At 40.6% G+C, this 27,747-nt stretch overlaps 1 protein-coding gene across 4 annotated transcripts in view; it reads left to right on the top strand.

Moving 5' to 3' along the window:
- GRM3 (glutamate metabotropic receptor 3) overlaps positions 1-27,747 on the top strand; it is a 246,715-nt gene that overhangs the window by 215,387 nt on the left and 3,581 nt on the right. For 2 of the 4 annotated variants that reach the window (XM_024130448.1, XM_024130453.1), the window contains exons 4-5: positions 4,953-6,019; positions 16,497-16,671. In XM_024130448.1, the coding sequence (XP_023986216.1) occupies positions 4,953-6,019; positions 16,497-16,671 (1,242 nt within the window). Of the gene's footprint in view, positions 1-4,952; positions 6,020-16,496; positions 16,672-16,870; positions 16,888-19,087; positions 19,168-27,747 lie in introns of those variants that run through there. The other 2 variants (XM_024130457.2, XM_055085055.1) reach the window with 2 other exon arrangements.

Genomic DNA, 27,747 nt, shown 5'->3' with positions numbered 1-27,747 from the left:
TAAAAGAATGAAATTAGAACACTCCCTAACACCATACACAAAAATAAACTCAAAATAGATTAGAGACCTAAATGTAAGACCAGACACTATAAAACTCTTAGAGGAAAACACAGGAAGAACACTCTTTGAAATAAATCACAGCAAGATCTTTTTTGATCCACCTCCTAGTGTAATGGAAATAAAAACAAAAATAAACAAATGGGACCTAATGAACATTAAAAGCTTTTGCACAGCAAAGGAAACCATAAACAAGAGGAAAAGACAACCCTCAGAATGGGAGAAAATATTTGCAAATGAATCAACGGACAAAGGATTCATCTCCAAAATAAATAAACAGCTCATGCTGCTCAATATTAAAAAAACAAACAACCCAATCCAAAAATGGGCAGAAGACCTAAACAGACATTTCTCCAAACAAGACCTACACAAGGCCAAGAAGCATATGAAAAGCTGCTCAACATCACAAATTATTAGAGAAATGCAAATCAAACTACAATGAGGTATCACCTCACACCAGTTAGAATGGGCATCACCAGAAAATCTACAAACAACAAATGCTGGCAAGGGTGTGGAGAAAAGGAAACCCTTTTGCACTGTTGGTGGGAATGTAAATTGATACAGCCACTATGGAGAACAGTATGGAGGTTGCTTAAAAAACTAAAAATAGAATTACCATATGACCCAGCAATCCCACTACTGGGCATATACTCAGAGATCCATTGTATATATGTACCACATCTTCTTTATCCATTCATCTGTCAATGGGCATTAGGTTGCTTCCACGTCCTGGCTATTGTGAATAGTGCTGCAATGAACATTGGGGTACATGTGTCTTTTTGAATTATGGTAATTGGGTCATTTGTAGAGACGTGGATGGATCTAGAGACTGTCATACAGAGTGAAGGAAGTGAGAAAGAGAAAAACAAATATCGTATATTAATGCATATATGTGGAACATAGAAAAATGGTACGGTCTGCAGGGCAGAAATTGAGACACAGATGTAGAGAACAAACGTATGGACACCAAGGGGGGAAATTGGCGGTGGGTGTGGGGTTGTGGTGTGATGAATTGGGCGACTGGGATTGACATGTATACATTAATATGTATAAAATGGATAACATAAGAACCTGCTGTATGAAAAATAAATAAAATAAAATTCAAAAAAATTAAAAAAATAAAATAGCCTAATGAAAAATAGTGGCTATATATGACCCAATTTCATTCCTTTCTATGGCTGAGTAATATTCCATTGTATATATGTACCACATCTTCTTTATCCATTCATCTGTCAATGGGCATTAGGTTGCTTCCACGTCCTGGCTATTGTGAATAGTGCTGCAATGAACATTGGGGTACATGTGTCTTTTTGAATTATGGTTTTCTCAGGGTATTGGGTCATTTGTAGAGATGTGGATGGACTTAGAGTCTGTTATACAGAGTGAAGTCAGAAAGAGAAAAACAAACGTATATTGATGCATATATGTGGAATCTAGAAAAATGGTACAGATGAACCTATTTGCAGGGCAGGAACAGAGACGCAGACATAGAGAATGGAAGAGTGGACACAGGAGGGGAAGGGGAGAGTGGGATGAATTGGGAGATTAGGATTGACATATATACACTGCCATGTGTACAATAGATAGTTAATGGGAACCTGCTGTATAGCACAGGGAGCTCAGCTCTGTGCTCTGTGATGACGTAGATGGGTGGGAAGGAGGTGGGAGGAGGGAGGTCCAAGAGGAGGGGATATATGTATACATAGAGCTGATTCACTTCTTCGTACAGCAAAAATTAACACAACATTGTAAAGCAATTGTACTCCAGTTTAAAAAAAGTGCCTATATTTTGTAAAAGCCAGAGCTAAAGTCCTCATTTAGGCTCTTTAAAAAACCTATCAACGCTCTGTATATTCAAACGATTAAGAAAAAAATGGGAATTGCAATATCATTACCAGATTTTCATGAGTAGGAATCAATACCAGAATTCTTATGTTACATCAAGCTAAGTTTGTTTATTCTATGCTTAGAAAAGAGGCATTAAAAATTTCAGGTATTCCTTTTACATGTTACAAATAAGTAAAATGTTGACTATTTAGAAACATTTTACATCAAGTGTTAAGACCCTAGATGTGTTATTAGCTTTGTTATTCTCAACTAGGCCACCAGTCTGTTCCAATATTCAGTTAATGATATCAGATGATTTCTGAAAAGGATTTACAAAAGGAATGTTTTACATCTTCAGTGTTTATATTATTAGCTCACATGCCAACAATCTTATCAATAACCCTCTCCGGCTCAGATTATGCAAAACAACCGGTTTTCTCACCTTTCAAATATATTATTTTTAAGAAACTTTACATTCAAGAATGGCTGTGAAAACAGTGAAATATTTAAAGCTATAAAACATTTATTTTACAAAACTTTTCCAGAATGACCTAATAACATCCACTGAACACTGGTGGAGATTGACCGTGTAGTTGAGAAAAAGAAAATTAATAACACATCTGAGGTTCTTATACTTGACGTAAACTATGTTAAAATATTCAACATTTTATTTATTTGTAACATGTGAAAGGAGTCTCTAACATTTTTAATGAAATTTTTCTAAGCATGGACTAAATAAATTTAGTTTTATGTGATCTAAGAATTGCGATATTGATTCCTACTCCTGAAAATATAGCAATAATGTTTCAACTCCTATGTTCATTCGTTCTAACATATTAAAACATAGTCTAAAGCTGTAGTAGCTGCAAAAAAGATCATACTGCTGTGGAAAGAGATCAAGAGAAACAACAAATAACAGAGAGAAATGAATTATCCCACAATTTAATATCTGGCAAATGTTATAAACCAGTAGAAAATGATCAATTTATTTAGCATTTTTATATTTATTTATAATTTATATTTATATTATAATTTGTTGATTAGGAAACAGAGTCAGAAAGGTTAACTTGCCTAAGGACATACAACTATTAAAAGGCAGAGATGAGAATCACGCATGGTCCATCTAAATCCAAAATCATGCACTCATCTACAACTACAGCGTGTCTCGCTATGAACTTGAAGCCAATCCCCAACTGCAGTACAGACACACACAGACATAGGTGATGGGTTTGAAGAATGTGGCAGAAAGCTAGGTGAAGTTTAGGAAAGTCAAATGTAAGTGAGATAACAAGATCACTAAAAGAAATAAATCATAATAAGTGAGGAATAAATGTGGCATATTGAATTACATTTGCTCACAGACTTTATATATGGTACAACACATTACTGGAAACATCAAGCCTGACACTCTAGGGGCATCTATGCATCCTACGTAGGCAAGAGCTATTACGCGAAATGTGAGGTTTTCTTTTACCAAGGACCCAAGCAACTCATTGAGGGACCCTTTCCTCCATGAAGTAACTAGACCCAAGAAGAGTAAGCTGTTTCCCGCTGGCTGGAACAACATGAGCCCCAGAGAAGACAGAACAGAGCTCAGGGAGGAGGTAGTAAAGACAGCAAAGACCTGCAGAGTAAGAGACTGCAGTGTCCTCTAAATTTCCCTTCCTCATCCATAGCTGTAGTTGGGCACATCGGCTAAGCCACATTTCCCAGCTGCTCTCGAAGTTGGGTGTGACCCTGTAACTAATTTCTAGTCAATAAATGTGAACAAAAGCACGTGGCACTTCCAGGTTTATACTTTTAGGAAGCAGGTGTACCTAATTCATACTCTTCTTCTCCTTCCACTGCATGGATGCCGATGAGAAGGAGGCCCTAGGAATTGGTACAGCTTCAGGGTGGAAGGAACGTGGGTTCCTGAATCACTGTGTGGAGGAGAGATACCCACCGTCCAAGACCTTAGCGTACTGCACAAGGGAGAAATAAACGTCCATTGTGTTTGAGCCCCTAAACAATTTGGGGTCTATTTACCAACAGAGGCAAGCCTACCCTGACTAATAAAGTTTGTCTGTGCATCAGAGACATCAGCCTCATTCTTCTACATTTAAGGAAAGAGTAAAGGTCGGCAGTGTGAAATAGTAGGCACAGAGTAGACCAGAGAAGGTGGCATAAAAATGGTGAACAGAATGGCAGCTGATGTTGGCAAGAGAGACAGGATGTGCTGTCTCAGAGAGGAGAGAGGAACCAGAGATGCTTAGAGAGGCGCTGCTCTTAGGCACTGGCTATAAGAAAGGGACAGGGTTGAGGGCTACCGATCCTGTACAGTTAGGAACAAAACTTTAAAGCAATTACCTAGCTTCTACTGTAGGTGCCTTCAGAATATTCAGGTTGTATATATGTGGATAGGAGTATGCTATACACAGACACATGCAAATATGTAGTCAGAATGAATAGCCTCCAAAACATGAAAATACTACAGTTGAAGGATTATGGATGAGTGTTCTTTTTCTCTTTCCTTCTGAATTATCTAAACTGTTTAAAAGAAACATTCCATCCATTTATAATGAAAAAGGTTTTTTCTTGATTTGAAGGAGAAAAATTCCTCCTTTTAATTATATATGTTCATGAAAATATTTAATTTCTATACATAAATATATAAATACATAATAGAGATGAGATGTGAAGTTTTGTCCAATTCCTATTGTGGAATCTTTCAAGAAATGAATATCTATATACCACATAAAATATGACTACATGTTCACCGGTTCCCCTGTTAAATAATCAGCTCCTTTGAAGGCAGACACTGTATTGTACTCATGATTATCACTGGCACTTGGCACACAGGAGGCACTCAGGAATGTTAAGTGAATGAATTTATGAATGCTTGAAGACTCCAGTAGTTTTTAATATGTAAATTCAATGGTAATTGATAAATTATCTCAGCCTTGGAATCCCTTTTCCCTGTTATTTCAGTTTTGCTAAGTGTATGATATAAAGTCATTGACCGATCACACTTAAGACACCTAAACAGTGTTCTTTTCTTTTCTTTTCTTTTACTTTACATGTCACAGCTCCATTCAACCCAAATAAAGGCGCAGATAGCATTGTCAAGTTTGACACTTTTGGAGACGGAATGGGACGTTACAACGTGTTCAACTTCCAGTACATGGGCGGCAAGTATTCCTACTTGAAGGTTGGTCATTGGGCAGAAACCTTATCAGTAGATGTCGACTCTATCCACTGGTCCCGGAACTCAATCCCCACGTCCCAGTGCAGCGACCCCTGTGCACCCAATGAAATGAAGAATACGCAACCAGGGGATGTCTGCTGCTGGATCTGCATCCCCTGCGAGCCCTACGAATACCTGGTTGACGAGTTTACCTGTATGGATTGCGGCCTTGGGCAGTGGCCCACTGCAGACCTATCTGGCTGCTTTGACCTTCCTGAGGACTACATCAAGTGGCAAGATGCCTGGGCCATTGGTCCAGTCACCATTGCCTGCCTGGGTTTTATGTGTACATGCATGGTTGTGACTGTCTTTATCAAGCACAACAACACACCCTTGGTCAAAGCATCAGGCCGAGAGCTCTGCTACATCTTGTTGTTTGGGGTTGGCCTGTCCTATTGCATGACATTCTTCTTCATTTCCAAGCCGTCACCAGTCATCTGTGCATTGCGCCGACTAGGGCTGGGGACCTCCTTCGCTGTCTGTTACTCAGCCCTGCTGACCAAGACAAACTGCATTGCCCGTGTCTTCGATGGGGTAAAGAATGGCGCTCAGAGGCCAAAATTCATCAGCCCAAGTTCTCAGGTTTTCATCTGCCTGGGTCTGATACTGGTGCAAATTGTGGTAGTGTCTGTGTGGCTCATCCTGGAGGTTCCAGGCACCAGGCGGTATACCCTTCCAGAGAAGCGGGAAACAGTCATCTTAAAATGCAATGTCAAAGATTCCAGCATGTTGATCTCACTTACCTACGATGTGGTCCTGGTCATCTTATGCACTGTGTATGCCTTCAAAACGCGGAAGTGCCCAGAAAATTTCAACGAAGCCAAGTTCATTGGTTTTACCATGTACACCACATGCATCATCTGGTTGGCCTTCCTCCCTATATTTTATGTGACATCAAGTGACTACAGAGTAAGTCTCGGAATGGTTTCTCCTTTTCCTTCTTCTTGTATCCTGCCACTGTTTTGTTATGTGTAATTTGAAAGAGACTCCTTTTATTTCATCTCAGCAATTAGGTAGCTAAATTATAAATGACATGATGAACCGCCATATTGTATATGGAAATTAATTCAATATGTTTTAAAACATTTAATTAGGCTTGCTACGTGGAAAGCATTGTGCTAGGCCCAGAGAGGAAGATAAATGTAAATGGCATGGTCATTCAAGCAATTTATAATCTAGTGGGAGAGAAGTATAATACACACACACACACACACACACACACACACACACACACACACACGCACATGCCCCTTAAAACTTTTAATTTAATTTAGAAAGTGAATGACAAGAGAATAAGACTTTAAATTAGACACGAGAGGACCTGGCTACCACAGATCGATCTGTAAATTAAAGCAGAGTTGCAACATTAAGCCAGGATCGGTTTAAAGGTCTAAAAACTTTCACTCAAGCTTCAAATAAGCATCATTATTTCTCTAAAACAAGTTAAAATACGATATTTGTTATACTTTTTCTACAACTGTACTTCCTGTAGACCTGGTATATGTATGTAATCCCTGAATCAGTTAAAACTTTTACTGTCTATATCCAGGTAACCTAATTAAGTCATTATTCATATAGTCTCCTGTAATATTTAGTTCAGATTTCTGGGCTTCAATATAATGACCATCTCTCCTGAAAGAAACCGTTCATGATTCCATCAAAATTTCTCAAATTGCTGAAACCATCAATCAGTTGCTCTCACATTTATAATTCTCATTTTCGTATCTTCCAATGAGTGAGTATAAGGATTTTTTCCTCTTAAGGCAATTGGTTTTTATTCTCTATATTTCTTAATTCATCATTAAGTTTTCCACAGGCCTTATGGTTTCCTTGTTACAACACGATTTCACAAAATAAAGTGCCTCTGTAGGTTGGAATAGTCCTCAAATGTTTCTGTTCACCAGCAATTCCTGTATTACCAAGCTCTTGAATATTGCAGCTCAAAAATAAGACAAAGCTACTTAAAGCAAGAGATCAAGAGACTGGCAAAGCTTGATGTGTCTAGTCTAGTAAATTATCCACAACGTTGTGACTGAAACCTATGGACCACATTGAAGGAGCAGCAAGAAAAATAAAGAATATACATTCAATGTTGGGATAACGGTCAGGCTTTCTATAAGACTACCTATAAAAAATTTTGAAAATCTGTCAAAAGAGAAGACATCAGAACTAAATCAACAAAATCAAAGGTCAGATTATATGCACACAGGAGTTCGTACCTTTCTAGTGTGGGGATTAAATGGAGAACTACAGTTAATGCATTTTAATGCCCCCAATTCTATCTTTTGTCTTTCTATACACATCCTCCTCCTAAAGATCTGTAAGGATTTTTTTTTTCAGTTCTTAGGAAGCCATCCTTAGTAGAAAGGACTTGGGGTATTGGAACTGCAAAATAGTTACAATGTTATTTGTTCTATCCTCACATATGATTTGATACTATTCATTCTCAAAAAAGCTAATGAAAAAATAAAACAAAAATACTACCGAGAATAAAATTTAATTGTATTGAATGAACTAGCATTTATTCCTAAAACATAAAAAAATGACGTTTTCCTTTAACATGATAGCAATATCATGATTAAATGAAGTTAGCTGAAGATACCAGAAGTTTTACCACATGACAGAAGTTACAAGGAAAATGGGGCAGAGATTGTAGAGTTGAGTGTTTTAAGGGCTATGCTAATTAAGGCAATGAATCCCACAGAGATCATCTGAGGTCTCACTTATCCTTGCAAATAATCCCAATACTAAATTTACAAAAGAAATGAGACAGTAGACCAGAGCCTCCAACACAGAGGTTTTCATATTCAACCACACATTGAATCAACTGGGTAGCTTTGAAAAAGAATATTGATACCTAGGGCTCAGCCCCTTGGCCTGATCTGTGGCTTAGACATCAGGATTTTTCAAAGCTCCCCAAGTGACTCTCATTTGCAGCCAGGATTGAAAATCGCTGCTCTAATGAATCACATGCTCTTCTTGTCCCACAGATATCTCTAGTTTGGCCTGCACTGTTTTGAAATTCTTTGAAATGTTTGCCAAAGTAAGAAAGTTGAGAAATTATACATAACTATCTAGATTCTTGGCTTCTCTTAACAAGATAAAACATGTGGACCCACAATTAGCTGGTTGGGTAGTGCTTATGCCTCTAGACAGAGCATTCTCACTCGTGTTGCCTACATCTCCCACCAGCCCCTGAATTCTTACACCTGGCTACCCTCACATATGAATCTGCATAGCCCTATAGGTATTTGAACTCAGGACCCTTGTTTTCTACTGCGATTTAAAATTTCCTGGAGGGAAACCATGTGGCTCGGATAGAATCAGCAGCATTAGAAAAGTACCCAGTAATAATCTAAGTACCAGCATTAGGAATTTGGGCATCGGTCAACAAGGTTTATGACTCAGTACTTTGCCACCCCCTGGGAGTTATAAAAAAATATAAAGCACTATTCTAGTCTTCAAAAAGCTTACATCTCAGTTGGGAAAAAAATAACAAGCATGAACGAATTCAAGATTAACACAATAGTTTATAATTAAATTGCTGATATAAACTCTTAAATGCCTATTTGTTTCAAAAAAGAGTTGGATCTGTAAGAGCTTGGTCTTTCCAGGAATCTCCTTAAAAGAGGTGGGATTCTTGGTAGGAAAGTGCAAGTAAGGTAGTTAGAGTATATAGGACCTACAGGGAATATTCTTGAGGCAAAATAGAAATGAACCAAGAAGAATGCAATAATATCGGTCGTGCTCAGATGGAAGACAGGGGGAGTCTAGTGAGAAATTAATGGGAACTGGCAGCTTGGTCAGATTATACCAGGTAGAGGAATTCATTTAAATAATGTTTAAGGGCTTTGAGGTCTTGTGATTGTTAAATTTTTCTTGTTTCTTTTGGTTGGTTGTTCACTTGGGCAAAAAGTGACATGATTAAGGCAAGAGGGAAAGAAAGGAACTAAGTCTTCCTGACCAAATTCCAAGACCTTATTTTACTAAGTGCTTTGCATACATGAGCTCACGTATTCTCATTAGCACCCTGGAAAGCGAATTTCATTGTCCATTCGAAAGATGAGTAAATCGACTCAGAGGGCAATTAACTTCCCAGGTGGCACAGTTAAAAAATAGTAGGACTAGTTTTTTGGATCCAAATCCATGCCTTTCCTACTATATCACACACTTATCTATCCTTAATATGAAGAATGGACTTGTAGGAGTAAAGCCTAGAACAAGCAAGACTAATCAACGCTGTAAGAGACATCAAGACAGAGCAAGCAAAAACTTGGGTAAGAATCCAAAAATTCAAAGGATCTTTGAGAAATATCCAGGCTGCCTCCTTCTGTATCACAACAAAACCATCCCAGAGAGCATAAGAATCAAACACCGAGTCGTCAGGGATCCAATACATAGTTCAAATGGTGTAAAGAAAAACTAGGTCACGTTTGGGTGGAAAGTTTACCACAAAAAGTTTAAATGGTAATTACTGAGTATTTTGTTCATTCACGTCTTCCAAAAGTATCTGAGCATTTATCATGGGCCTTGGGGATACAGCTATCAACATAGACAAGCCCCTCCTCTTTTATAACTTACAATCTGGTGGGGAATGAAAGGAGGATAGAGATGGTGAGTAAATAATTAACTAGTGAAAATTCAGGATAACTCATGCAGTGGTGAGTGCTATGTTGGAAGGGAGCAGGATTATGCTACTGCAGTGCTTCCCAAACTTTAAGGCGCATCCACCTGGGAATCTTGCTAAAGATCCTGATTCAGTAAGAAGGGATGAGGCCCAAGGTTCTGGATTTCTAGCAAGCTCCCAGATGATGGACAGGCTGCTAGGCAAAGGACCGTACCCTAGGTATCAAGATGCTGGATTCTTACTGGGGTTGGTGCAGGCAAAGCATTTTGCCTAGGCAGACTTGGAGGTGACTTTAGAATTTTTACAAGCTTTAAGTACTTGCAGAGAAATTTCAATTTTCCCATGTTGACTATTTTGAAGGTTGAAAGAAATGTATCACATCTCATTCTTTCAAAAAATATTTGCCACCCCTATTAGTGCCTATTTCATAATACCCTACCGAAACATGGGAAGGAGCCAACCAAGGGAATTCTACCCACTAGACAAAAGAAACAGCAAGCGCGAACACCCCTAGGCAAAAATGTCTTAGAAAAGAAAGGTGTACCTGGCTACGGTTTAATGAGTAGATGGAAGAGTCAGTTTATATGAGAGGTAGGCGGTTGGGAGGGTGGGCAGCTAGACCACATAGGACTTTATAGGCCATAGCAAAAAGTTTACATTTTGTTCTCTATGGAAAAAGAAACCACTGAAATACTTTTAAATGGAGAAGTTTAATGATCTCATATTTTGTGATCTCACATTTTAGGGAAAAAAAAAAATCAAGCTGCTGAAGACAACGTACGACAGAAAGGAAGAAGCAGGGGTGGGGAGAGCAGTTAGGTGACTGCGATAGGTCAGAGACGATGGTGGCCAGAACCAAGGGTAGGATGTCAGTGATGGAGACAGAACCTGTGAAGGACCGAGAAGGGTTTTTAATCCATCCTGCTATCTAACAGGTTAGCCCGCCACAGTCTCAGGGATGCTGACAGAAGACATGAGACTCCTAACTCAGAGACAAAGGACTTTTATTACTCGCAGCCACCACTGTAGCCAGAACATCAGCATTTGTGTAGGTTCCGCAAGTCCCAATTTCCACTAGGCGGTGCAGAGTGGGCCCGGTAACACCTGCATGAGCGGTCATCATGATAAGATCAGTATTGCCGATTTTTCTTTTTGCCTTCACTCTGAGTACATCACAGCCCAGCACTGTTACCAACCTTAACCTTATTTAAAAGGTTGGTATTGTGTTCATCGTGGGCTTTTAGCATGAATTTTTATTTTTAAAAAATACTGCAATAAAATAGTTTGTCTTGATTACTGAGTTTTGGGTGCCTTCTTAAATGTGTATCTCAAGCAAGTTCCTCATGTGCCTCCTTCTGGTCCCAGCCCTGCCTTCTCCCTAACAGGTCTGGGTAGGATGGTGACTTGGCTGTCTGTAACCAACAGAGCATAAAAATTTGAGTTCTTCCCTCCCCAGAGTTTCCCAGCATACTGGGTCTGGTGCGTATGGATGGCAGCCACCCTTGGGGATGGGGAGACATTGTTCCTATCCTTCCTTTCTTCTTGAGGCAGCTACAATCAGGATGGAGAGAGTAAGGGAGGAATCAGGCAGCATGGACATCTCCATGCCAGGAAGGAAGGCACATTTGCCCTGTGTTTCAAGCACGCAGCAGCTAGGCATGGCTCAACCAAACGAAGGTTCAATGTTTCTGAGCACCCAAAACCCTGAATTGAATGGCAACGTCATCATTACTGTCACTGTTCATTTCAACTTTGGGGACCCCTTGACTCAGAGGCCAGAGGCAGATATCGGTAGCTATCTGCCTGGGCCACGTGGTTTGTGTATTTCAGCTCACTCGCCACTGACTTGCACAGACAGCAGCAACTTTTTTCAAGGAGTTCATCTTAATCCAGGGCATTTGCTGGCTCATCGTGATAACATCTCTTAGCGTCTTGCCTGGTTTTAGCATAAGGGCTAAGCAAGCTTTCCAGGGCTGCAGCTGACTGCAAGAATTCGTCCAGATTTCCTTGCGTCAGTCTCTCATTCTTTGGTGCAGCACTTTTGTCAGCATTTGAAACCCAGTCCAGGTCAGGAAGAGCCCAAATACCGGTCAGTGCCTCATCTATGGCTTCCCAGAGCATTATCCTGTTTCCGGGCAATCTGACAGAGAGGGCCAAAGCTCCTTTTCTGCAGCCAGGTTCCACTGTAAAAAACGGAGACTTTTGTCATCTCAGAATGGACCTAAGTTTGGCGTGAGAGACTATAGCAAGGGATGAGCCCTAAGAGGGCCTAACTGTTGCCATTCTTCCTTCACAAGCACTAGTTGCCCTCTCTTCCCTCATTTCCCAAGGGAGCCAGCCGAAGTTCAAATGACTCACCTGGTCTCTGCTTCTCTGAAGGCTTCTCTTTTCCGGGTCAGTGTAGGTGCTTGTCTCTGCAACTTTTATGTGAAAAAAGAGTAGAACTTTCTGCCCACCAAGGACCTGAATCAGGTCCTTGGAGGAAATCCACAGCAACCCCAGAGGTGAGTCAGCAACAATTTCAGTACAGGTCTAGCAGCTCTATCTGAATCTACTTCCGGTTACTCAGCCCGCGACCCACTCCCCAAATCCTCTACATTAATGGCAATAAAGTGGAGCACTATTAATTGCCTGGTTGGCCGTACAGTTTGGTCAGCCTGTTTGCTACACATCCCCATGGACTGCTCTCAAGTCCTGTTCATCAGCCCACAAGGCCCTCATTCTTCCTCTTTGAGAAAGCCTTTCCGATCTCACTGTCACAACTGTCAAAGACCGAAGAGTCTGAGATTTTACTTGACTGATTCTAACTTAACATGTGAGCCTGCCACAGTTTTTTTGACGCTGACAAAAAGGACTTTATCCCTCAAAGCAACAGCCGTAGCCAGAGTTCCGCACTGGCTCTGGTTCCCTGACCACGGCACAGTCAGTGGTGGCATTACAGGGAGGAACAGTTAGATTAGGGAACCTGAATCTTTTCTAATGAGTGATATGCTGGTCCTTTGTTCCACAGGCACTACCTCTATCTTCTAGGGCTCTTTGCTATAAAAATACCGTTGAAAAGAAAGTCCAGAACAAAGGCAGTCGGAGCCGCTGCTTGAAAGACATACAGAAGCCCAAGAGACCATAAAGGATTATCTTCCAAAAGAACCAACAGAACTTGCTATTGGATTGGATGTGTGGGTGTAAGGGAAATGGCAAAATGAAGGATGACTCTCGGGTTTTGGGCTTGCACAAGTGGGTGGCGTTTGGCGACACTGAAATGGAGATACTCGGAGGAAAGGATCAAGTTCTGCTTACATATTCATTCTGATTTGCCTACTACTCATCCACAACAGTATGCCAAGATGGCAGTTGAATGTATAGGTCTGGAAGCCCAGAAGATAGGTTGGAACTAGTATTACATATATGAATATCATCCACATAGGAGGTACTTAAGCCACGGAACTCAATGAGATGGTAAAGAGAAGAGTGTCTAAAACTGAGTTCTGAAACACTCCAGCACTTAGAATTCAGGTAGAAGAGAAAAAGTCAGCAAAGGTTAACTCAGACAAGGAACTGTCCAGTGAGGGAAGGACGTATCCAGGAAGTGATGAACCATGTCGAGTGTTTCTAGGAGCTTGAGGAAGATGCAAACAAAGCAGCATGGATTCGGAGTGTTCAAAGACGCAGGACAAATAATTATAGATAAATACAGACTCTTTATAGTGTGAGTTATAGAGGGAACCGGGCAACTGAAACTATGAGGCTGATACTTGGGCTTTGAAAAAAATTAAAAGGTATCAAATTTAAAACAGGTATACTGAAAAATACGCAGCATAAACTATGTCCAAAATGCACCTTTAGTTAGGCCTCCCAGTGTCCCTTTTAGTAGTTAGTGACATTAGTCACCCCTCCACCCATGGATGGAAATTCCAGTGGATACATCCAAACACTGACTGTTCACCTTATGTGAGACACCATCCTAGTGCTGGGGATACATCAATGAATGAAAACTCTCATGACCTTGGTAGGCCCATGAATTTGTGTGTCCTTAGGTGACACACATAAGGTCCTACAATCATTTTCAATGGAAAAGAGTCTCTAGTAGGAAATTCAAATGCCTTGTCCTATGCAGTTATCAAATCATATCATGACTTAACATTCAGTATCATTTTCTCCTGAGGTCTGGCCTGCCTTGGAACTGCAGTGGTTGGCTTCCCCTTTCTCCCAGCTCACACTCCCCAGTCCACCAGTTGCTATTTCCCTCTCAGGCCCGGTTAGAGAGTAATAAGGAAGAAGTAGGATGGTTCTTACATAACAGGATGACTTTATGATCTCTAAGTCCGCAGTGGCTAAAGACACATCCTTGGGATAACCTGGATGATGATTAAAGGGTGTTTTCACCTGATCATCAGAAAGGTCCTGCTGGCCTTTTTGTCCCGCAAGCCCTTGAGTGAGTTGGCTGGCAATTCGCTACTCTGAGTTGTCACAATCCAGCTACTCCCCTCTAGCCTCCTTCTGAGAAGGACTACAGACCCCTCCATATGGGCCCTAGATGACCCACAATGGCTCATCTTGTCTGGCATATCACTCACATAGTGTTTGTTTTGATAAATTTTTAGAGTAAAGGACTATCTCAATACATCAGCAAGTCTCCTTGCCCTGCTACAAAAGTGACTAGCCATTTCTCACCTTCTAGATTTTCAAGACAGGAATCAGGCTCCCAGCCAGAGCATCCACCCAACCACAGAAAAACCTCAAACCTTCTGTGAAGGGCCACAGCGACGCCCTCCTCTGTAAGCTTTAAGTGAAGAGATGGACACAATCCCCCTAAGGGGTGGAGGGCATGGAATTCACAGCACAGCTTTGGGCAAGATCTCCTCACAGAAGCCTCCCTTCTCCTCTCCTTGTAATGTCTTAAAGTATGTGAGGAGATTCAAAGTTATAGAAGGTTTTCTTGAAAATGTGCACATTTGAACTGATCTCACCCTCACTGGGATATCTGATAGCTTTCACATTGGCACCACGGTCAAAACCGAGGCAGGAACAGCACAGTTCTAATATCATATTATACTATATGTAAAAAAAAAATTACGTCAGTAATGGACTTGCTCTAAATAACATAGTTATGATTTATCAAGGCTTTTCCATCATGGAATTAGATAGTAGACTTTTCTGAGAAGCTGACAAAAGAGAGAAGAGCCTGAAACTGGGGACCAAGTTGGAGAGCACTGGAGTGGTTAGGGGAGCAAGAGCTTTAAGATAATGAGGAGAGGGCTTCCCTGGTGGCGCAGTGGTTAAGAATCCGCCTGCCAGTGCAGGGGACACGGGTTTGAGCCCTGGTCTGAGAAGATCCCACATGCCGCGAGCAACTAAGCCCGTGAGCCACAACTACTGAGCCTGCGCTCTAGAGCCCACGAGTCACAACTACTGAGCCCGCGCACCACAACTACTGAAGCCCACGCACCTAGAGCCCGTGCTCCGCAACAAGAGAAGCCACCACAATGAGAAGCCCGCGCACCGCAACGAAGAGTAGCCCCTGCTCGCCGCAACTAGAGAAAGCACGTGTGGAGCAACGAAGACCCAACACAGCCAAAGATAAAATTGCATTAAAAAAAAAGATAGTGAGGAGAGATTTACTTTCAGCAATTAAAGTAAAACCAGAGTCTGAAGAATTATGATACAAGCATAACCTGATTTTTTTAAAAATCAAATACAGAAAGAAGTCTTCTAAAGTTATGTGGCTCTTCCAGTTAACTGTTCAGTCTTCAGCTTCCTTTGATTACAGAAGAAGGTCAGACACTTCAGGGCATGAGAAATTATTGCTATCTGGTAATAGCATCGGCTGGGGAAAAAGGAAAAAAGAACTCTAAAATGACTCTAGGATTTACCATAGTTACTCTGAGTAGAAACTGACAGAAGAAATAATTAATTTCCATTTTTCATACTGAAAGTGATTAAATATGTAGAATCTAATTTGGGATTTTCCAGAAAATCTGTGGGAGCTGAAGCCAGGATAAATGAGGAGAGCAGAGAAGATGAAGAAGTGTGGGCAAGTGAATGAAAAGAAGAGATGATAAAACCTAGTTCTGAGGGTTGCTTTCAGGGGAAGCAAAGAGGGAGCAAGGGAAAATTCTCTGTCAAGAATGGGTGCATAGAAGCCTGGAGAACAGAAAGATGGAACAGTGAGTACCTGATGTATCAAAATTCCAGAGAGATGCTAATGAAATAATTAAAAGAGTAGGTACCCGAGAAGAAAGTTGATAATGTCCCCCAGTGTTGAGTACGGAAACCAAGAGCTGAGAGAGCTCCCAGCAAGAAAGAGAAATGGAAATATGAAACAGGACCAGATTTGCTCATAATGTAGTAAACCTTAAACAAGCCAAGTTGATTGACTCAAAGGATCAGTTATCTGGTCACTTCATCATTGAATATTGATATTTTACTCTTTAAGATTCTGACTTCAGTGGCTCTGCAGAAATATCTTTCTACAAAGTAAAGAAGAAAACAAACAAAACAAGAAAATCAGGGTGAAGTCTTGGCAAGCCTTCAGGACACCAAACACGAAGAGGGTTTGCTTACAAATCCTAAGCAATGTTTCCATGTGCATCCCAACCTCAGAAGATCCAATATAATTGCTGTACTGGTTTGGCTAGAATAAGAACAGAACTGTGGATGATTTGGTGTTTTTCAGTCTGCTCTTTTTCCAGTGCTCTCTTGAGTTGGCCACTGTATTGAATTTATAGTCAAGACACTTAACTAGGCAATCTTTTCTTATAGGTGCAGACAACGACCATGTGCATCTCGGTTAGCCTGAGTGGATTCGTGGTCCTGGGCTGTTTGTTTGCACCCAAGGTGCACATCATCCTGTTTCAACCCCAGAAGAATGTGGTCACACACAGACTGCACCTGAACAGGTTCAGTGTCAGTGGAACTGGGACCACGTATTCTCAGTGTAAGTATGGAACTTGACACTGACCCCTTCATATATAGCACTGTAGTAGGGAGCAGGCTAGAAGGAGAAGCAACAGACAAAGACAGAAACAGGCAACACATGTCCATCCCCATAATCAATCTCAATTCAATTTAGTAAGTGCTGGTTTGATCACTGTGTGCCAGGTACTGTGCTGGGCGCTAAGGATACAGCAGAAGAGGTCAAGTTTCGGTTTGGGTAGTATGCGGTCTAGCAGGGATGACAGACATTAAATCCGTAACCACAAATGCGATTTCCGACCAAGTTGTAGAGCCAGAGAACCAAGTTTCTAGTCCTGACTTTGCAACTAGGTCAACAGGTAACCTTGAGCACATCACTTTACTGTTTCCTTCCTTAGGTGGCCTAGAGGGTTGGACTAGATTGGTGCTCTGTAAAGGTATGTTCTGCGTCACACAGATGCTGAAGGTGCTTCATAAAAATTAAAAGAGGAAGATAATCAAATAAGGTGGAAAACGCTACATCCTAAATACCCACTTGGAAGTTCAAAGCACCTCCTTTGACATGAGCGTGATAAAGGTTTTTAAGAATCCCTACAGCAGGGAAACCTGTTTCACTTTGTTATTTACAGTTTCTTAAAAGCAATTGATCACAGTAAAATCAACTGCACATCCCATGGAATACACTTTGGAAAACGCTAGAATAGATCTTCCTCCTATTTCAAAGACAAAGACACAGTGTTTTTTCAGCTGAGAAGGCAGTGCTAACTGAAAGATACCAGGGTAACTCCCAGCCAGAATTCTCTCACCTCCTGGCCTGCAAATATCTGAAACAGTATCCTTAGAGAATCATTTAATTCTTTAGAGGCATCTAAAGCACAAACGTAGCTAAAGGGGATGATCTTTTAAGCCATTTTCAGCTCATCTATGGTATGAAGTAGGAGAAATTCACTGACAGGATGAGGGGGAAGGGTGGGGGGAGAGGAAGGGGAAAGGGGGTGGGGGGAAGGAGGACTGGAAGTGACAGAGACAAATGACTACTTCACAATTTTTGCCCCGAGCCGATTAGAAAGGAAACTTCGAAATAGCTCAGCATCACAAAGTGAGCAATCACATTAGTGCCCCAGTTTCTCCAACAAAGTGCACAATTTTATAGGGCTGCCCTTTTCCTAGCAAACAAAGGGAAGGCTGATGGCTGACAGCACATGTTCAGTGATGCGCTGTGTATACCACTCCTCCGTCTCAGCTGCTATAGAGATGGAGACCTTATTGCGTTTTCAGCTAAATTTACAGGTGTCACGAGGGCTGAGTCCCAGGACCTGGTAAAACTTGTGGAATAATTTTCCTTGAAACTTAAAGAAACCTGCTTATTTCTTGAGCAAACAAATCTCTTTTCCAGCAGCTGAACTCTAAAAGCTAGCTAGTCCAGACCAGAAAGAACTGGCATATAACTAATAATAATAACTAATAAAAACAACAATAATACAGCTAAGAGGAACTATCATTTATTGTTTCCTTTGTGCGGGGCATTGTGCTAAATACTTCATACATGTGTGCACATGTGATATAGCTTATTTAACGCTCACAACTCTTGGAGATCTACCCAAGGTCACACGTATTGAAAGTGGCAGAACAAGAACTTAAGAGCCAGTTTCTCTGATTTCAAAGCCAGGGCACCAAACCACCTTATCGTGCTACTTCATCCAGAAAACAAGCTGGGAAATTTCCCATGAACTACGTAGTTGGTAGACTTTCCAGGGAGAACAAAAGGAAAATTACCCTAGACTATGCAGCATGATTTACCTCTGGGCAGAAAGAGTCTTGTTGATAGCTTAGAGCTCTTGGCTGTTATTAAAACAATTTAACAGAGTCCCTAAAGTCTTCCACAGACACTTTTCAGATCTCATACATCCAAACCTCAGTAATTTAGATATGGTGGCATTTTCTAATGTATGCACTAGGAATTAATAAATTCCTGAAGAGTTAACAAGGACACTTTACCCAATCGAGTCTCCCCTCAGAATTTCAGAAATGTCCATTTACACAAAAACAATGTACTGCAACTGCCATGGACCTGCTTAAGCTGTCACTCAGTATCTAATCTGCTAGTGGCCCAACTAATACTTCAAGGTAGGAGTCTATCCAGCCCATCATTTTAGGACTACTTTGTTACTCAGTGAAATTTAATTTTTTTCTTTAAAAAGGTCTAAACTTAGATCTCATTTCCCCCACAATTTTCCCTAGTTAATCCAAATTAAAGAAGTGGCAGTAAAGTAACAAAGTGAAGTATTTGAGTGGTATCTCTAGGCATTTCAAAGTGCATAAGTAACGAATCCATTGATCTTTTATTTGTAATTCTTTATCTTTTACTCACGATAGTTTAATATTTGTGGGCTCATTTTATCCCATGTGTACAAGATATCACAAGTTCTATTTTATAGGTGAGAAAATAAGAGAAGTTACTTCTCAAGGATATACAATGATTCAAGAGTTGACACTGGATTTCCAGACCTGTGATTAGTATCCTTCCCATTTTAATCAATTGGAACCACTGTCATGAAATTCATTAAAGTCATTAAATGCCTGAATGCCTTCTATACACCAGAAATTTCTAAGCACAGTGGTGAACAGGACAGAATCCCTGGTCCCAGGAAGGTTAGTGTCCGGGGCAGTGTTTTTCATACTGTAGAATGTAATCCATTAATGGGTCATGAAATTTATTTAGCATGTTTGACCAGCATTTTTTAGAAACAGAAATAGAGGGACTTCCCTGGTGGTCCAGTGGTTAAGACCCTGCACTCCCAATGCAGGGGGCACGGGTTCGACCCCTGGTCAGGGAACTAAGATCCCTCATACTGCACGGCATGGCCAAATTAATTAATTAATTAATTAAAATAAAACTGACCTGGACGTTTAAAAATAATAATAATAATAAAAATAAAAATAAAAGAGAAGAGAATAAAGTATCTTAGAGTGCATCATAAATTAATTAATTAATTAATTAAAATAAAACTGACCTGGACGTTTAAAAATAATAATAAAAATAAAAATAAAAGAGAAGAGAATAAAGTATCTTAGAGTGCATCATATGTAACAGGGTAAATAGTATTTCACCAAGTTTGCTCAAGTTTATGTATGGGTACCAGGTTCAGGTAAAATATTTATTTCTATGAACTGCAATCAAAGATATTTGAAAGCTACTTGCCTATGGGATCTAGTTCTATGTATAAACGTGTTACTGACCCACTGTGATGAAAATTTAAGCAACTGGTTTAATATTTCAGTGCCTGTTTCCTCCATTATAGATTCAGCTCAATTAATATCCATTTCCCTCCTAAATACTGGGAAGTACGCTGTTTAAAGCATCAAGAAAAATCCTTAAACTGCTCTGCATTCATTAAGTACAGCATATGTTTTCCTTAGGTTGTACATAATTTATGTTCTTCTGGTTAAGTATTTGCAGGCATTTTATTCCAATGGATTATTGTTACCAGCATTGCTGCTATTTTTCTGACTTAGTGCCTCCAGAGGTAAAAACAAAAACCCCATGTATGGACGAGAGTAAGCTGGTATAGCAACGGAGTTCCCCCCCGCACAGACACATTTAGTTATCTATTCCCGCATAACAAACTTCCCCCAAATTTAGTGGCTTAAAAGAAATCCCTTTTGTCATCTCTCTTGATTTAGTGGGTCAGGAATTCAGGCAGGGCTTGACTGAGCAGTCCACCTGTTCTTCAAGGCCTTGACTGGGGGCCTTCTGTGGTGTCAGCTGAGACTGAACTGATCTGGAGGGTCCACAGTGATTCACTCTCATACATGGTGCCTTGGTGGGATGCCTCTCCACATGGGACCCAGATAGCATGACAGAGCCCACCCAGATTCAAGGGGAGGGAGGCAGACTCCACCGCTAAAAGAATTTGCGGCCATTTTTATTATGCTGCACTTTCCAAATCCCAAATCCAACTGGTACTGCACTCTTAGCAGGGATTAAGTGACATGACACACTTAACCTTATGCAATACCAAGAAGTCACCTTGACTGGAAGGTGCGGCCATATTAATTCAGGCTTAATTCTCTGGCGAGAGAGTAGCAGAGATACCACATCACTTTGGAGTCTAAGTGAGCTCCCTGACAGCAGCTAAGGTGGCTGACAGCAGAAAGATCAGTTAGCGGGTTTTAAAATCTGAGAAGTGGCTCCAAAAAGATAGAAAAGCATGGCCAAACTCAGAAGCAGGCATGGAAGAAAGAACATCGTTAGGGACATCTTGGAAAACTCACCATTTGAGAAATGTTTACATATTGCTGTATGCAAAAGAGACCAATTTTAGTTGTATCTGATTAACTACATACAGTGGGAGTCAGAATAATAAAAAGGAAACAGTAACTTCTCTCCACTAAGTGTACCCATAGGCCAGTTGTCCCCAATATATGTGTATTAAAAAAAAAAACAACTCTTTGAAATGGAGATTCCCAGGCCCCACCCTTTGTATCATGGGGTCTTGGTAAAGGCCAGAAGTCTGGTCGGTAACAGATACTCCAGCTGGTTCAACAGAGATGGTCCAAGGGAAACGGTTTGAGAACCTTGGCCCAAACCATCCTGTCTGCTTCATCCACTGCTATCAGTGCAGAGCAGGGAGTTCCACTTAGATGCCCTCAAAGAGAAAGGAGGCCCTGGGTTCAGAGAAGTGGAGGCCCTTGAAGTCCCATCCTTTACCTCATGATGCCAAGAGCCACATCCCAGCACAGGCATTTCCCCCATTGCTGTCCGAACCCTCCACAGATGGCATTTCTCCCATAGAAGCACCTGGCCACTCAAGAAACATTTACTGAAGGTGCGAATGTACCTTCCAATAGCAGTAGAACTCAGACCCTGAAATCCTAAGCTCATATTTATAATGCTGCTCCCACACCCACACACATAAGTAAACATCCTGTGAACTTGGAAGAGGAAAAAAAAAAAAAAAGAGGTCATTCTTTGTTTTGTTCAGCTTTAGAAGCAAAGGAGCTTCCCACAGCTGATTCCCAAAGACAGGCAATCAACAACGTATGCTGAGAATCTGAGCATCTGCAAATTCAATGATTTTTTTTTTTTTTTTTTTTAATTAAAAGCCTTCCCTTCAACATTACACCCGACAGCATCTTGTTCTACCAGCATGGGTGCAGAATGTAAGCAAATGGCGTCACTTTGAGGGAGACAAGCTGGATGCACACGTGAGGTTTGGCAGCATAAAATGCTATAGACCCTGAGCAGGTCAGAATATTGTTGACACTAATATAGGTTTGCATCAGCGTAGACGGGGGGCGGGGGGGAGAAGAAAGAAATGGAGTGTGTCCAACAGTCTTCAGAGCTATTATGTACCCAGACGTGGTCCTACGGGGATGTGTATTTCTCTTGCTCTTGGTGATCATTCAGATGTATGCATGTCATTATCATTAAGATCAGCCAAGAAGCTTCTGCTAAATAATGATGCCCAGATTTGGGTCCCGGAGGAGCCATGGGCATATGGAGATTGATTTTCTCTGCCACAACCTTATTCAGAAAGTCACTTGTCTAGGTGGTAATGTGTGAACTGCTCAATTAATAGAATTATTCTTTATCACTAAGCATTTGCACATGAAAAAAAAGAAAGCAGCAGTCTAAAGAGGTCGAGGGAACCGTCTTCCAGTTTCACAGTATAATTTGCCACAGAGCTTTAGCAACAGAAAGCAAGTGCATGAGGACAAGCTTTTGCACTTATCAATAGCCAAGCTTTGAAGATACCCCAGTTGGCCGGGGCAAGCCATTGTTCAACTCTGAACAGGACTTTATTAAAAAAAAAAAAAAAAAAAAAAAAAGCACATAATGCCAAGTTTCTTCTCTACAGTGCTAGTCCAGAAAAACAGCATAATATACCTGCACTTTACAGTTCAGGAAGTCCCATGATGACTGGCCAGCAAATTAGGAAGTTATTTGTCAACCCAGACTGAAATGAACGTCTTCTTCGCCACAGGCATAAGTATATTATAAACATAAATCCTCTCTGACCAACGTAGGAAGAGCCTAGAGTTTTCAGCAAGTTGAGCCATTTGCTTCCAGGCAGAATACACCTAGTACATCCAAATCAGATAGATGTCAATCCATTTTCCCCTAAGAGAGCAAAGTCCACAGCACTCCTGAGAACCTCATTCTTTCTATTCCCTTTCATTCCCTCATTGAGGATGGGAGGATAGTCTCCAGCTATAATAGGTAACCCTATATACATTAGGAAACTGATGTTTAATACCTCTCCTTCTTTTATTTGCCATTTCCATTTACTTCTCTCACAACCACTCTAAAGCAACCCTTAAATCATTTTCTCTTTACCTCTCCTATTTTGCTAGGTTTTCCCCAAGCAGCTCTAGCCCACCTTCTTTAATACACAGACTGGAGCTGGAAGGGATGCTAAGGATCATTTATTCTAACAAACACATTTATAGATGAGAAAACCAGGGTCCCATCTATTAGGTACTTTAAGGAATTTGATAACTGAAGTCATAGATAAAACCCTCAAAAGCTGCTCTATGGCTCCTGTGGCCTCTGGATTTTCTGCCCCAGCTCAGTTACAAAATTCATCTCAGAGACTATTCTGACAGTGAGAATCTTAGCATCTGCACGTGCAATGATTTTTTTCAAGTTAAAAGCTTTCTCTTAAGCACCACGCATGACAGCATCTTGTTCTACCAGCAGGAGTACAGACTTGTGTTCCTCTCAAAAGCCCATACCAGGGAGTTCAACAGCATAAATCATGTCTCTTTGAGCCCCCGGTATCCCCACACCCAGGCTGCACACAGACAAGGTGTGGCATTGATATTCAAAAGAGGCTACACACTAAGCTTCTTAGAAAACGTGATTTGATGAAGACAAATGAATATAGCTAATGTTTATGTCAGATATAATTTCTCTCATTTCCATAGTTTTTTAAAAGCATCACTTTCTTGAATTACATTACATTGTACAGTTTCTCTTCTGTATTGTACATTAGAACAGAATGTAAACACAGTAGCTCAAAGAGAGTTCCTAAACCAGCGAGTCTGGTATCGTTATGACAGATACCTATAGTCATCTGCATTTCCATGTAACCCCAAATTTATTAACGCCTTTGGGAACAGGGTACCATGCTGAGAACTATGTATATATGTCAATAAAAAAGAAAATATGTATTTAATCAAATAGTGCCCATACATTGATCTCAGATGATCAAAACCTTAAAACAAAGCAAAGGGTCTAACATCAATTTATTATACGCTATTTCTATGACTTCCTTTTCATTTTTAGTGAAATTCTCTGGAGGACATCTATAAATGGAAATATCTCTGCGCCCATAGCAGGAAAATGCCTACTCATATGGAAAAAGAATTTTTAACATGTCTGCCTTACCTGGAATAATTTCAGAGGGTCTGGGAGAGAAACCACTAACCAAGTAAATGTGACCAATTTGATGGATAATTCACTCCTTCATTGAAGAAACTTTTGTGCCCAGGCTCAGCTCTAGGCACTGGAGATGTGGTAATGAACAAAACAGACCAACTCTACACTCATGGTGCTTGCATTCTAATCAGGCAAGAGGGGGCACAGACAGACAAACCGACAATGCTTAATATCAGGTGTTGATAAGTGATGCAAAGAAAATAATATGGGACATAGGCAAATAAGGTGGACTGAGGATACAGAGAGTTACTGTTTTTATAGAGTGCAAGGAAGTGATAAGGTGACACTGAGCAGAGACATGATGGAAACGAAAGAAGGGAGCCAGGCCGATATCTGGAGGAAAGACATTCCACGCAGAGGGAACAGCAAATGCAAAGGCCCAAAGTTAGAAGAACATCAAAGAGGCCAATGAGGCTAGAGGGAAATGAATAAAGGTGAAAGTGACAGGAGATGAGGACAAAGATGGAGCAGATCTTGTAGGACTTTGGAAGTCACTGTAAGGACTTTTACTTTTCTGTTGCAAGAACTGAGAAAACACTTGAAGGGTTTCATCGGAGCTGTGGCAGGACCTGACTTTCAAAGCATGGTTTTGGCTGTGTGGGCAGAATATAAGACAGCAAGCAGGCAGAGACCTCATTTAGGAGGCTACTGCCTAACCCAGATGATGGTGGCTTAAATCAGGTCGGTAGCAATGGAAGCTGATACAGTGTGCAGATGCTGTGGATAACTGGAAGGTGAGGCTAACAGGATCAGCTCCACTAGAAAGAAGGAGTAATGCCTGACATTATTTTATTAGAGTTTAACCCTTTCGGCTTTTGATTTGGATCCCTAGATGTAGTGGCACTTATAGCTCCTATTAGTTGTTTGAGCCTTGGGGTGAATGAGTTTCTGCTTCTTGCCTGAAAACACATTTGGATAGAAAAGAGGGGAAACAGGAGATGTTAAGCAACTAAGAGGATGTGAGAAGAATGAAAACTAGGTAGAATAGTACAAAAAATTCTTGAGTTTCTTTATTTACAAATTATTGTGCATCCAACTTTGGTACTTCTTGGGGGAGGGAAGAGAGAATAAAAGAACATGATTGGAAAGGACAGCATGATGTGGCAACAGTGGACTGAGGTATTAAGTTGAAGACCAAGTGGAATTTCTGTTCATGAGGTAATTAAGTTGCATCGCAGTCTATAAAAAGGTACATGCCGTATTTTCTCTTCCCATGAATCTTGTCTCCTAAGAAATGAATCACCGAATGAAGAAGTCTTTGCTTTCATAAGTTCTACCTCCACACTTGGAAACTAAATCTTATGTTTACAGATTTCTATCCAACATCATAATGAATATGATTTCCTCTTAAGATTACTAGTAACAGTTTAAGACAATTACTTTGGTCATAAAGGGGGAAACACCCCCTGAGAATCTAGCCCACTTTTATTAATAATGGATTCTCAGTTTCCCACTGAGAAATCTCTGACACAGCAAGTCTACCAAACAAGTGGCTAGCAGTGTCACATCTGCCCAGACAACATTATCAACACATATACTTCTTTTGAAATGGGACCAAGGGGCCCTAGCACAGGTAAATTAAGGTGATGAGTAAAAAACTAGGTTCAATGACAAAGCAGGAAGACAAGGCAACAAATAACGGATGGAAATTGTATTCCATGACCACAGAATTAAAATATCTAAACAAGCAGACATGCTGGGAGAAATTATTTGGGGTCACCAGGAGCGAGGAAATGGAACAGATGGGAACAGACTGGAATGTCTTTTCTATTTAAATGTTTGTTTTATTTTTTTCCAAGTCTGATCTATTATACAGTGTAACACATTGATTCTCAGGAACCAAGTCTCAGTCACTAAATTGACTAACAGACTTGGCATCCATAAGAATCTATTAAATAAATATGTTTAGCATTGATTGAGGGCCCAGTTACTTAGAAAAAATCGGGTCATTTTCTCCAAAGCCTGGCCAGTTTCTGCTTTACTGGTACAAGAAAAGTGGATTTCACGGTGCTAGACAAAGCTGCCACTTGGCTGCGTTGATCTCTAAAGCTTCACCAAGTTTGTGAAGCAAAACGTACCTTTTGATGGGTGTGAAGGGTCCTTCTGTGGTCAGCTGTGGAACTTATTAGGTCTTTTTCAGCTATCTTCACTTTTCACTTTAAATAGCAAAAAGTACCACGTTAGCCTAGATTAACAGCTGCTACTCACCCCCACTCCCAGAAAAGCCAAAAATAAGCCTGCACACCTCTTGTTTCTGACAGAAAGGATGATTATAGAAATCTGCCTGACCTCACTTAAGAAAATAGGTTAAACTTACGCCATTAAAAATCTCGTAAGAATTTCATGAAAATCATAGAAAAGCTCATCACAAACACACACACGAGAATGACAGCACTTTCCTCTTCCACATATTTTACTACCTTGGGGAATAACAGATGGGCTAATACAGGAGCATATGTAAAATATTTATGAAAGGCAAAGTAATTGAGATGGTAAACTCATAAAACAGTAATTTCCTCTGCTATATTCAGCAGCATGTACCAAAACGAGAATATTTTTTACATAATAAAAAAATGCACTGGCAAAAGCTACAGATGAAACAGAAAAAGGGAAGCAGAAAAATACAAGTTACAATCCCCTTCAATACACTAAAAAGCGTTCAGGGAAAAAAAAATAATTGCAGAGTCTTGTGGGGCGTTTTGCTGTTGTTATTCCTTGCAAGAAGACCTTGAATTTGCATTATCTTCCTCTCAAAGAGTTTAGCCATTCTAACATAGGGTGTTCCCTTTAATGTCCCTACAAAGCAGGTCGATTATTCCAGGTTATTTTGTAACCTTCCATAATGATGTCCACAGGGTGTTTAGTAGAATATTACGTGACACTAATAAGCTTGAGGATTTTCCATGTGGCTATCTTTGCAGCCCACGTACTTCTTACCTACATGGTCAAAATATGCCCAATTTTTAAGAACTTAGAATGCAGTGAGCAAGTAAATCCTAAGTGCACACTTAAGAAGAGAATTACACTAAATTCCAGAAGAGCATGGGGAACGTCGGAGTCGGTTTCTGATACCATGTTGAAAAGTGCAGGTAGAGAGGGGATTAGACTAGTTCCAGGTCGACAGCAAGGAGCACTAACACACTAATCCCGGTTCTCCTAGACGCTACCCCCATGACACATCATTCCTCTTCAACCTCTGAAAGTGAAAAACCTGCAAGAAATAATAACACTTGATCCTGGAAAAGATGAAGAGCTTAGTCAAAATGTCAAAGGCAGCATGCCTGCTATGGGATGCTCACAGCCCCAACCAGGTCTTTGCAGACGTGGGTGATGGTCGATGCCACCATGTGGCTTGAGAAACAGAAAAGCCAACCTGCTCCAAAATGAGGCTGCCGAAAGGCCTCACATTTGCTGGTCATTTCGTCAGGATAATAGATTATTTCTTTCTTTAAACTTCTTGGTTCCCCCATTCTTTGAAAGGCAACCATTCATACAATCATTCAGAAAATATTTATACAGTGTCTATTCCGTGACCAGCAATAGGGATAAAATAATGAAAAAGACAAGCAGAGCCCCAGCATACTTTCTAGTCAAGAGTATAAGACGTGAGCTTCCCTGGTGGCGCAGTGGTTGAGAGTCCGCCTGCCGATGCAG

Source organism: Physeter macrocephalus, chromosome 5 (genome assembly GCF_002837175.3).
Source record: "Physeter macrocephalus isolate SW-GA chromosome 5, ASM283717v5, whole genome shotgun sequence".
Taxonomy (NCBI): Eukaryota; Metazoa; Chordata; class Mammalia; order Artiodactyla; family Physeteridae; genus Physeter; species Physeter macrocephalus.
This window is presented reverse-complemented; position numbering and strand designations above follow the sequence as displayed.